This window comes from Mytilus galloprovincialis, chromosome 9, assembly GCF_965363235.1.
Source record: "Mytilus galloprovincialis chromosome 9, xbMytGall1.hap1.1, whole genome shotgun sequence".
Taxonomy (NCBI): domain Eukaryota; kingdom Metazoa; phylum Mollusca; class Bivalvia; order Mytilida; family Mytilidae; genus Mytilus; species Mytilus galloprovincialis.
In genome coordinates, this window is record NC_134846.1 from 65112869 (window position 1) to 65126701 (window position 13833).

At 31.8% G+C, this 13833-nt stretch overlaps 1 protein-coding gene across 3 annotated transcripts in view; it reads left to right on the top strand.

Annotated features, from left to right (window-relative positions):
• The window catches only part of LOC143045651 (sodium/hydrogen exchanger 9B2-like), a 48631-nt gene that overhangs the window by 17137 nt on the left and 17661 nt on the right, over window positions 1-13833 (top strand). For 2 of the 3 annotated variants that reach the window (XM_076218295.1, XM_076218297.1), the window contains exons 2-5: window positions 1167-1589; window positions 1837-1927; window positions 2521-2703; window positions 9842-10017. In XM_076218295.1, coding sequence (XP_076074410.1) covers window positions 1167-1589; window positions 1837-1927; window positions 2521-2703; window positions 9842-10017 — 873 coding nt within the window. Of the gene's footprint in view, window position 1; window positions 157-1166; window positions 1590-1836; window positions 1928-2520; window positions 2704-9841; window positions 10018-13833 lie in introns of those variants that run through there. The other variant, XM_076218296.1, reaches the window with a different exon arrangement.

Genomic DNA, 13833 nt, shown 5'->3' on the forward strand with positions numbered 1-13833 from the left:
TCAAGCACACCGGTGAAATTTATAAGAGAAACGGGACAGAAAGGGATGAAACGATAAGAAGAAGACATCACTAATTGACAAAAATGTCGTTACTTTATAAATCAAACATTTCCCTCCCAGCTGTCAAGAGCTGTACTGCATGGAATCTGTCCGTGTGTAAGTTTCAACCCCCCCTATTTATTATTGTTATGATTAGATTGAATATCTTATCCAATATAACATATCCAGAGACATATATATAAATTAACAGTAAATGCTGTAATTATAGTTATCCCAGTTATACATACAGAGGCAAAAGTCTGAAAAGTAGAAATTAATCTATCCAAACTTATTCGGTTGTTCACAAGGTTGCAAAAATAAACAATAAAATCTAGCTAATCTTATCAAAGAGAATAGACGACTTTGAATTTGCGCCCTTTTCCCATAAATTTCCTGTCGCCTAGCTTAGATATATGTTATTAGTCACAGTCAAAACTGATTTTTCTATCACATCGCTTTGTTCATTGACTACATGGTCATCTGGTGTACTTCTTTAATAAAAAAAAACTCGAGATTGGTGTATATGTGAATTTGAAAGTATTAGAAATATATATCAAACATGTGTTTAAGCATGCACAATCTGTTATATGGCATTAAATTTGGGGAAATCTGTCTACATGGTCTAAAATAAACATATATATGTTTCAAACTGAAATGTCTTGAAAAACAAATGATGGTATTCTTTGCACATTTTGATACAGCATATCAGAATTGACTGTGTAAAACGTCTTAAAGAAAAATCAATGTGGGATTGCTGATTGCACAAGATTGTTAAAGTTATAAGCAATTGTGAATTATATTTTCTTGTTGAAGTTTTACATCCTGCCTATTATTGGACCAGAAATTTGGTAGATAAATCATTTAATCTAAATGAACCAGTAATTCATATCGAAATAATCTAGTAAGGTGAGTTTTCTTGTCCTGTCCTAACTAAAATGACCAGTATATCTTTTCTTATTGTTGGAATAACTTTGTACTTTACTCTACCTTGCACGGATGAACAGTAACAAACAAGTATGGAGTTGTCTTTAAGATTTTCCTGAATTTGTTGCTTATTTGTTGGGTTGCTGATTCATTGATGTTTTTTAAAACATCTCCTTATATTCATATAGTCTTTCCTGTTTCAGAAAATTCTGAGGACCACAAAGAAGCTTTAATGCTTAAAGAAACCGACACAACAGATAATATGAATGGCGTTATTTTGGAAGAGGATAATGAAGAGACAGAGCAAGAGAGCGCGAGGAAATGTCATGGATGTAGGACATTTTGTCACAACTTATGCATGCCATGCAGAACAAAGTATCACCCTTTACCAGAGAATCCAAACTGTTGGGATAGATTTAAGTTTACATTTATGTGTCCACCACATGGAGTGATTGCTAGATATTTTCAGTTCCTGTTTCTCTGTGGTATAACATTTGGCATACTTTTAGCATTATTTAAGGACTATGCCTTACCCGGAGGAAACTTCTTCTCACTCTACGTCTTATTTTTTGGTTCAGTTCTTGGTGGCTATTTGATATCATTCATCAAATTACCTCCTTTATTAGGTTAGTATACTTCCTAGATTAAGTAATGAAAGACAAAATGTATTGATCAAATGTTTACAAGAAGAATACATGTAGATTCACCATTTATTGTTTTAAGAACTTTAAATAATAAAAACTTTTTTTTCTTCAGTAGTTTTAATACGTGTAATAATAATAAAAAAAGATTCTAATTTAAAAAGCAAGAACTTTTATCTTAACTTATGTTGGTAGTTTGTGATAAATGTCATTTATGATTTAACAATTTTAGGTATGTTATTGGTTGGTGCTTTACTCAGAAATGTTCCAGTGATTGATGTAGTGGGCAATCATTTAGATCCCAACTGGTCAGGTGCTTTGAGGTATGTATCAAAGTTTCATTTGAATTTGGACTTTAGTTCTGACAAAATTCTGTTTAGATAAATTTTACATGAATTTTGTGGTGTTGTCAGCTACAAATGTTGCCCAAAGTGAATAAAAAGTATTCCTTTATGCTGGATACAGCAGCAATTATTTCTTTTTCAGACAAAAAAAACACAACTTGCCTTATTCAACAGTTGTGCAAAATTAGGATCATTCATGTTTTCATAATTATTTGTAGGTTCTTTAATTTATTAAGGGATGTGTTTGATTGTCAAGTTTTCTTGTAAGATTAAGTACGTTTACCCACTTTGCCTGCAGGTTTCATTAAATGTTTAGATTTGAAAAAAAACTAGTGTCATTTTCAATATTGAATACCGGTATATCATAGAATGCTTAATCAATGATTGTCTATTCCTCAGCTTTGTATGTAGCTTAGAGATACTACATTGTACAGTTATCTTGATTTTTTTTAGTATGATAGAATGATAGACATCAAAATAAAATTGACACTTTCTTTGCACACAAATTTTTTGTAAATTTTGATACATGTACCAATAGATTTGTTTGACAAGATATGTTTTTTTCTTTACAGACAAATTGCATTGACAGTTATTCTGATACGAGCAGGACTTGGACTAGACCCTGTAGCATTAAGGAAATTGTCTTTCACCGTTGTAAGACTTGCCTGTTCTCCTTGCCTGGTAGAATGTATCGCAGAAGCTATAGCATCACATTTCCTTCTTGGATTACCATGGGAATGGGCATTCATGCTTGGGTAAGACACTCAATTATTTTTTTCCAAAAATCAACTTTCATTGGTTCAAGAATAATTCATAATGTAATTATTCTTCAATTTTAGCTAAACAAATAATAACAGTCTGATTTTTAATATGACATAAACATACAGTATCATTTAATATTTTGTGTCTTATAAAAACTGCTTCCTTTTTTTACTGAAATTTCTTTAAAATATACCCAAATCTTGAATTAACTTATCATATACCTTTAACAGCTTGAACTAAATTTGAAATATTCCAAATACATGTACATCATATATGTAAATGAAAAACAAAAAAACAACTTGCTTTGCAATTATGGAGGGGAAGTTACTTCGTTTAGTAGTTGTCAACTATCTCCATACAGAAAAATTTCAATTCATTCGTCCATACAGATATGCATCAATTCACTCAATACAGATATGCATCAACTCATCTATACAGATATGTGTCAACTCACTCCATACATATATGCATCAACTCACTCCATACAGATATGTGTCAACTCACTCCATACAGATATGCATCAACTCACTCCATACAGATATGCATCAACTCACTCCATACAGATATGCGTCAACTCACTTCATACATATATCTGTCAACTCACTCTATACAGATATGTGTCAACTCACTTCAACTCACTCCATACAGATATCTGTCATCTCACTCCATACAGATATCTATCAACTCACTCTATACAGATATGTGTCAACTCACTCCATACAGATATTTGTCAACTCACTCCATACACATATGTGTCAACTCACTCCATACATATATCTGTCAACTCACTCCATACAAATATCTGTCAACTCACTCCATACATATATCTGTCAACTCACTCCTTACAGATATGTGTTAACTCACTCCATACAGATATGTGTCAACTCACTCCATACAGATATCTGTCAACTCACTCCATACATATATCTTTCAACTCGCTCCATACAGATATGTGTCAACTCACTTCAACTCACTCCATACAGATATCTGTCAACTGACTCCATACAGATATCTGTCAACTCACTACATACAGATATCTGTCAACTGACTCCATACAGATATCTGTCAACTGACTCCATACAGATATCTGTCAACTGACTCCATACAGATATCTGTCAACTCACTCCATACAGATATCTGTCAACTCACTCCATACAGATATCTGTCAACTCACTCCATACAGATATCTGTCAACTCACTCTATACAGATATCTGTCAACTCACTTCATACATATGTCTGTCAACTCACTCCATACAGATATCTGTCAACTCTATCAGTACATTTATATATGTCAACTCACACCATACAGATACATGTGTCGGTCAATTCACTCCATATAAATATACGTCAACTGACACTAAACAGATAGATGTTGTCACACCCCATACAAGTACCTTACAACTTATTCCACAGAGGGGCAGATCCAGGACTTTTGAAAGTAGGGGTGTGAAATTGAATTTGTTTTGACCTTTTTGGGGCTAAAAACATAAAATTAGTATAAAATTCACTAATTTTTAATGGTTCCTGACTTAGGGCATATAAATATTATAATTAAAGTGTAAGGGTTGGAATTTTTGATGCCATATTCTACCCATTAATTCAATTTAATTGTCTACTATAAAATGATTGGATGGATCCAAAGCTATGTACCAATATATTTGATGTGGGATTTGTCAGTAAAAAATGGAAATGGAAAATTTCTTTTTAGCTAAGTCAGTCACAGAAATAGAAGTCACAACTAACATTTGAAGAATGCATTGCGCATTTGTGCATTCTTATATAATTTATCTTTTACTTTATTCAATTATCAATAAAAAAGGAATCTACAAAAACATTCATGTAGAGTTTTCTAGTGATGACTTATGAACAAATCTCTTGTTAAAGCCATAGGATTCACCAGAAGCATCTTCCTCTGATTTCCTGGAGAAAAATAGTCTTTGATTCTGTTATAGTCAAGTTGAATATTTTTATGGACATCCAAAAGTAAAAGGGGCATAAAAAAATAATAAAACCTTTTTAAAACATTTTATGCTAAATAATTTTGTTACAATTTTTGTTACTAAAAGCAAAAAACAGGGCAAGATTGTTGTTTTCAACCCAGGTACGTCCACAATGTTTTTAAGGCAAAAATCATTTTTTTCTCTAAAATATCTGTCTCAGTCCAAACATTGGTGTTGATAACCATTTTTATACGACCGCAAATTTTGAAAAAATTTTCGTCGTATATTGCTATCACGTTGGCGTCGTCGTCGTCGTCGTCGTCGTCGTCGTCCGGCGTCCGAATACTTTTAGTTTTCGCACTCTAACTTTAGTAAAAGTGAATGGAAATCTATGAAATTTTAACACAAGGTTTATGACCACAAAAGGAAGGTTGGTATTGATTTTGGGAGTTTTGGTCCCAACATTTTAGGAATTAGGGGCCAAAAAGGGCCCAAATAAGCATTTTCTTGGTTTTCGCACTATAACTTTAGTTTAAGTTAATAGAAATCTATGAAATTTTGACACAAGGTTTATGACCACAAAAGAACGGTTGGGATTGATTTTGGGAGTTTTGGTCTCAACAGTTTAGGAATTAGGGGCCAAAAAAGGGCCCAAATAAGCATTATTCTTGGTTTTCGCACAATAACATTAGTTTAAGTAAATAGAAATCAATGAAATTTATACACAATGTTAATGACTACAAAAGGAAGGTTGGTATTGATTTTGGGAGTTTAGGTCCCAACAGTTTAGGAATTAGGGGCCAAAAAGGGACCCAAATAAGCATTTTTCTTGGTTTTCGCACCATAACGTTAGTATAAGTAAATAGAAATCTATGAAATTTAAACACAAGGTTTATGACCATAAAAGAAAGGTTGGGTTTGATTTTGGGAGTTTTGGTCCCAACATAATAAGGGGCCCAAAGGGTCCAAAATTAAACTTTTGTTTGATTTCATCAAAATTGAATAATTGGGGTTCTTTGATATGCTGAATCTAACTGTCATGACTGTGTATGTAGATTCTTAACTTTTGGTCCCGTTTTCAAATTGGTCTACATTAAGGTCCAAAGGGTCCAAAATTAAACTTAGTTTGATTTTGACAAAAAATGAATCAGTTAGGTTCTTTGATATGCTGAATCTAAAAATGTACTTAGATTCTTGATTATTGGCCCAGTTTTCAAGTTGGTCCAAATCGGGGTCCAAAATTAAACTTTGTTTGATTTCATCAAAAATTGAATAAATGGGGTTCTTTGATATACCAAATCTAACTGTGTATGTAGATTCTTCATTTTTGGTCCTGTTTTCAAATTGGTCTACACTAAAGTCCAAAGGGTCCAAAATTAAACTTAGTCTGATTTTAACAAAAATTGAAATCTTGAAGTTCTTTGATATGCTGAATCCAAAAATGTACTTAGATTTTTTATTATGGGCCCAGTTTTCAAGTTGGTCCAAATCAGGATCTAAAATTATTATATTAAGTATTGTGCAATAGCAAGTCTTTTCAATTGCACAGTATTGCGCAATGGCAAGAAATATCTAATTGCACAATATTGTGAAATATCAAATTTTTTTTTAATTAGAGTTATCTTTCTTTGTCCAGAATAGTAAGCAAGAAATATCTAATTGCAAAATATTGTGCAATAGCAAGATTTTTTTTTAATTGGAGTTATCTTTCTTTGTCCAGAATCAACTTAAATCTTTGTTATATACAATATACAATGTATATTCACTTTTTACTACCAACTGATAAATTAAAATAATCTTTACCATTCAGTGATAACAAGCAGTTTTTTACATCTTAATATTTTATGATGTATTTAAATGAGTAGTTATTGTTGCAAACTCCATTAGAAATTTTAATTGAGATTAGTTTTGGAATAAGGGAAAGGGGGATGTGATTAAAAAAATTGGGTTCAATTTTTCTCATTTGAAATTTCATAAATAAAAAAGAAAATTTCTTCAAACATTTTTTTGAGAGGATTAATATTCAACAGCATAGTGAATTGCTCTAAGAGAAACAAAAATTTTAAGTTCATTAGAACACATTCATTCTGTGTCAGAAACCTATGCTGTGTCAACTATTTAATCACAATCCAAATTTAGAGCTGAATCCAGCTTGAATGTTGTGTCCATACTTGCCCTAACCGTTCAGGGTTCAACCTCTGCGGTCGTATAAAGCTACGCCCTGCGGAGCATCTGGTTAATACTACATAGGGGATAACAAAAACATTGATGAGTATTATTGTTTTGGAATTATAAATCTAAAAGTCCATTAACCTGAACCAGATTTATACAATTCCTACTTACCACTAAAATTTACATTATATAAATATATGGGTGACTATTTAATGGATTTAGGTACTTTAACAGTTGTTAGTGCCATATTAGTCAACAAGATCATGTGGTGAATGAATAATATTGTTTACAATTATCCATGTTATAGTTTATTTACAATGTTGTATTTATTTACTTTTGTTAAATATCCTTAAGTAGGTCAATATTTGTAGTAATAGTATACATAGGTATAGGTACAAAATAGTAAGCACTCGGAGAATCCTTTATAGAATTTAATCAAATGTTTTGAACAAAACGACGCAACAGGATGAGCGGATCTTGATGATCAAGTTTACATATTAATTCTCAAACAGGGGTGATTTCTTAAGATAAATTGTACCATAACTTAACTGCATGTGGTAAAGTCAGTAATAAAAGTTGTATAAAGGTGAAAGATTTTACATTGTAGGTGTATTTTAAAAAGTTCAATCTCAAATTTGGCAAAATCTTCTATGAATAAAGATCTCATGCATGTATGATAATCAGTGGCGGACCCCCCTTTTTTTGAAGATCAATGTATTTAAATGGGGACATTTAGTTAGTACCCCTACTTTATCATTGGTTAAGATCCCCCCTTTTAAAAATTGTTGGATTCACCCCTGGATTAATGGGGCTTTGGATGCATTTTCAATCAAGAGCTTTCAGAATTAAAACTGAACAACTGCAAAACTGAAAATGCAGGAAAATGGAAAAGATTTGACTTGTAGGTGAAATACAAGTCTATTAAGCCTTGAGCTAAACCATTTTAGATGACTTCAATAAACTTTCAGTTTTTTCTTGCTTAAATGATCTTAAATGACCTCTTTTGAATTTTTTGTTCTCCAAATTTCTACATCGAAAATCTTTTATCATATAATATCTTCTCCTTTACAGGATAATTGAAATCAAATACATTTGGTGAATTTTTATGTTGAATTTTTTTCGTATTTTATGAATATTTTGTCTAATTTGGCATTTTTCCATCAGAAACTGCTTGCTTGTTGTACAATGTAAGTACGAAAGCATTCACCAAAAACAACTTTCCAGTAATTTTTGGTCAGATATATTATAATTGATATTTGTAAATAACTGACTGTAGTCATTTGTAAGATCTATTAACTTTCCATGCATGTTATTAGGTTATTATACTTAGCATGTTTTTACAAATAATGTATTAGAGCTTTATCAAGAGTCAGTCTTAATTTCTTTAAACTCACATCAAAGAATTTGTAATTCATGACGAAAATAATATATCTATAATAAAAACATTATGAATAAATTTGCGGTAGACTTTTGGGTGTGAACCTTACTTTGTTCTATTATTTTAGGATAGTGTTATTAAAGTTCACACACCATAGATATTTTTAAATAACTAGTATTGGAAAGAATTAAATGTATATATTGAAACGAGAAATGGGTTAACTAATAAAAAAAGTACTTATTGTTGCGTTGCTTATTTCTTGACTCATCAGAAGGTTTAACCTTTTCTCCTTTACATTGTGGATTAATTTGTGATAACATGTCTAAGTACTTTTAAATAATGGGTAATTTAAACACTAATTCTATTGTGTGTCACATACCATGTTTTATAATAGACACGTTTGAAGATGGAGATGAAATAATTGCATGAATTGGTCCCACACCTGAGTATGAGATTTTTACCTATATTTCCCCTGCAGAGTTTGTTAAATTTATTACAAATTCAGATTGGGGATAGTATTATTTATTATACGCTATTTGATATCTGAGGTTGTATATAAATCTTTTTTGTAATTGTAAAATAAACTGAATTAAATAAATTTGTTTATTCATTTTTGAGTGGCATATTCTTTTAAAGAATTGAGAAATTTACAATCCTACCAATGCAGAGAATCACTTGATAGTCAACAATGACAGACAAAATAAACAATAAATCACTGCATTATACATCCTTTACTCTTGTTTAGAAGGTCATTTGGTTTATTATACTATGGGGAGATCTGGTAATTATGTTGTTATACATATACACAATAAAAGAATGAAGTGTAATTGTCTTTCTTTAAGGGGCTGCAGCAGTTATTTGTTTAGCTATATATGTTAAATTTATACAAAATTGTTTCTTAAATTCGAATAAGTACAAATTTGTAGGTCACCTAAATAATCTTGCTGTATTGAAGACCCATTGTTGGCCTTCGGCTGTTTTCTGCTCTTTGGTTTGGTTGTTGTCTCTTTGTCACATTCCCCATTTCCATTCTCTATTTTATATAACCTTCAATTCAGAAAAAATTATGTAATCAAAAATCAAAATAATTCAAGCTCCAAATATAGGTCACATTTACATGTACACATGTATTTATTTGAGGCTTGTTCCAGAAGCAGTTCAACTAATTGTCGATTCAACTCCGATGAAGTTATGGACAACATGGAAATTTTATCTTTTTTGTAAATGTTCTAGCTGCAGTGTACAAAATGCTACTTCTATTTTTTATGAATAAAAGGAGATTATGGTATTCAAAATACACAAACACCCATCAACAACTGTGGAGATTGCTTTGTTTATTTGTTCTAGATATAGCCTATATTGTGTCTATCTGTAGAAGCATCAGACTTCTTTTGATGACAGACAATGCTAGAAAATTGTGAAGTTTTCCCCTGTTTTCTTAGTAGGTTTGGTTCAGCCTCATTGTATTAGCAGTGCTTGTATCCACTGTCCTGAAACAAACAAGTGACATTTTAAAATCATTTTGACATTTTAAGTATTATGTAGTTGCTTTATTATAACTTTGCACTTTTAATACCATTTCACCTGCAGCTGACACAAAAAAAACCCAATTACAATAATTCTGTGTTTTATTTTTGAAGGTTTGTTTTATCTGCAGTATCCCCTGCAGTTGTAGTACCAAGTCTCTTGAACCTGTCAGACAGAGGTTATGGTATAAATAAAGGAATTCCTACATTAGTGATAGCAGCAGCAAGTATAGACGATGTGTTAGCCATTACTGGTTTTGGTGTTGTACTTGGTATGGCGTTTTCTACAGGTAGGTACATTTTGTACTAATGCTCTCTGCATTATGTAAATGAGAAGGTTTTGTTTCAAATGTTTTCTTAGACCTGATAACACAGTTATTTCATTGTGCATTTCTTTTAGACAATAAATTCAAATTTAAAAAATCGCACCTGCTCTTTCTAAAAGATTTTTACAGTGTAGTGTACTACTAATGGGACAAATAATATCAAATTTCTAGAAACTTCTACCAGCTCTTTCTCAAAATATTAACAATTCTGTGTTAAGGGCATCCGATACAATTTCAAGGGAGTTAACTCTTGGCGCGACGTTAAGCCTTTGAATTCCCGCAAAACGTCACTTTTTGCAGGACATATTGCGTGTAACTTTCCGTAATAAGAAACGTAATGTGGATTTCAATGCTCCAATTTCTGTTTCTCCCGCATGCTAACTTCTACGCCATTAATATTAGTGCATTTAATTCTAACAGGATAACAGTCTAATAACATCATAAGAAATAAAACAAATTACTGTTTCTTTGAGATCTTCAACATAATAATGTAAAGTGAGCAGTCTCAAGAGACTAACCCTTCTGGTGTTACTAATATCATGCATGTCAATTATCATTTTTATTATCATTCATCATCCATGACATTGTATTACAGCACAGGAAACCAATGATATTTAAAAACTAATACCAAAAACGTAGGTACACGCCGCTAATATAAAAGAACAGAGTTCTTATTTCCTTAACGTTGCACGTATTTTATCTAACAAAAGGCAATAGTCAACAATATGTTTATACAACCGTAATTTTTTTTACGGGACGTATTATGGTATACAAATGTCCGTCGTAAACATGGAACAGCATATTATCCAAATTTCATTAAACTGAACATGGTTGTTTTTTCAATCATGATGGTCAAACGATCTGTTTAATTTTTGGTGAACTTTTTGAGTTACAGGACTTTGTAACTAACACAGTTTTTTTTTCTCAAAAACTCAAAAACGATTTATGACTATTGCTTAAAAATTTACACACTTCTTAGTTACATTAATCTGAAGATCTGTATATACTTTTTGAGGATGATTCAAAATTTGATTTTAGAGTTATTGAGTTTATGACAAAAAGAGTGGGTTTTCACATGTCACGCCGTATCTCAGAAACTATTTATGATTATTGCATAAAACTTTCACATACTTTTTAGTTAAATTATTCTTAAGATCTGTATACTTTTTCGTGATGATTCTTTAATTAATTTTCGAGTTCTTGAATTTTTATTGAGCTTCAATTTGGGGATCATATAAAACGTGTTGTGATATACAAACTTACTATTGGGCAAGAATAATGAATGAGTCAAGATATACTTAGCATGACTTCCTGTACAACCCCCGTGTTATTTTAAAAACATGTATAATGTTTTTTTAATAACACGACGGGCTTATAAACAGCTCGTAGCGCAACTGTTTATTTTGTTCCCTATATTTTTTTTGTAAATATATTATATAAATGATGGGATGACAGCAAATGCAATGCAATTTCCAATATAATCAATGTTTCCAAATGGCATAACACTTTTAAAGAATAGTTGATATGCACTGATTTTTGAACGTGTCCATACGATATCAGTTTTATAAAAAGTTGGCAAGAATTGTTCACTTGAAAAATGTAATTAACCAGAAGGACCGGAAGGACAAACAGAGGAATGGAAGTGCGATATTTTATATACGCGCTATGGTGAAAAAAATACAAAAGTTATTTACCAATAAATTTACGCTATGATTTTAATCGCAACTAATCCAATCAGTTTTGCCAAATCAAAAATTTCAAAGTTATAATTTCATTGTTTGCATGGACAAGAGCATTCTTTAGGAAATTGAAGATTCTCCTTTATAAGAGTTTGCTTTTGTTTTCTGACCACATAAAACAGAAGATGTACAATTGTAGTGCAATTGCCAATGAGACAACTCTCAACAAGAGACAAACATGACACAGAAATTAACAAGTATAGGGCACCGAACGGTCTTCAACAATGAGCGAAGCCCATACTGCATAGTCAGATATAGAAGGTCACGAAATATCAATGTAAAACAATTCAAATGAAAAAAGTAACGGCCTAATGTATGTGCTGCAATTTATGTACAGAAAAAGAAGTTCTGTTTGCAGGATAATGATGAGTTCACACGTAATTCGATTTCGATTTGCATTAAAGTCATAAGAAACCTCAAATTAAAAAAAATAATGCATATGTTTTTTTATAACTCAATGGATAGTTTTCATTATAAAACTTATGTACATATACTTTTTTCTGAAGAAAATTCTTTAATTTATTCATATTTAGAAAAAGTTTACTTTATTTTAATTGCTTCCTTCCAGGAAGCAATTCCTCCGACATATTTTCCATATGCAAAGTGACCTCAGTGTGACCCATCTCGTAAAAACCTGCTGATCCCAATACGCATGGAGGTCCTTGAAATAAACTATTATCTGAATTTACATGTTAAACACGTGCTCAATTTCCATGCTTTTTTGTTGATTTTTTGTCGATTGTTGACAAACAGGTGACAATCGTTAAACTTCGGCTTTGTATGCATTGGTTCAAGAATTGGAAGAACATTATTTTTTACTGGTCACCCGTTTCTTATGATTTTATCTAATTCGAAAGTATAATCCGCATTCGAAATGTTTCACATCCTAACGTAAATTCTAATTCGAATTGCAATGCGCGTTAAATTTGATTTACCGCCCAAACGACGTGAACTTTTAATTCGTATCAACAAAAACGGATTTATCAGTGATTAAAACGTGAATAAAAGGATTTTAAGGAATATTTGTAATGAAACAGCAGCCCACCAAACAAAACAAAACAAATCTAGAGGTCAACATACGGTATGAAATAATATACGAGTGTGTACAGTAAATGTACCTATATGTCAAGTTCTAAATTGCCGAGTCTTTAATTTTAAAAGCCGTAAAAATTATCAACAGTCCGTTATAACTTTTCTTGAGATGTTTCTCACTTAGACAACAAACAGAGAGAGGTATTTGTTATTCACATGATTTTATTTCCGGAAACAATATAACAATTTATAGATAGTACTTTACAAGCAATATTTATACATCTGAAAAATGTCGCCGGTAATTTGACCAGCATCTGGTCCGCAATGTCAAGCAAGGCTTGAATAATTGTATAGTTGTACATGTAGTGATTTATTTTTTTCCTTTTTGTCACTTATCACAGCTTCAGATTGAACCCGATGTTAATAATTTACGATGAAAAATATCTGCTCCAAAAATTTTATAACATTGCCTAATTGTTTTACAAAATTGCACAAATCCCCAATTTTCTCGAAAACAAGCACGGTGACCTATGTTTTATTTTGTGTCTTATTTTATAACTCGCCAAGGCCTACAACATATTACAAAATTATAAAAATGACATTTTATCGAGAAACTGTATCGGATGCCCTTAAGGGGGTCTAAAATTCAATTTGACAGCTTCAGACGTAATAAAATTTGGCTTTTTTTAACTGGACCAAATCACTACTTAACATAAAGATTCAGCACCCAAATTTTTTTAACATGTAATTACATCCCCCTTCTTAATATTACATGAAAATATCAAGAAATAAATTGGGAAAGTGTATCAAATAAAAAATGCAAGTTACACACTGTTCACACTAGGGACTATATAACCAAAGCACGATAACTGTGTCCTTGGACCATATGATGGTCGTGAGGCAGTTTGGTTTTTGTCGAGCCTGCAACTTTTGTTGCAGAAAGCTCGACATAGGGATAGTGATCCGGCGGCGGCGGCTACGGCGGCGGCGGCGGCGGCGGCGGCGGTGT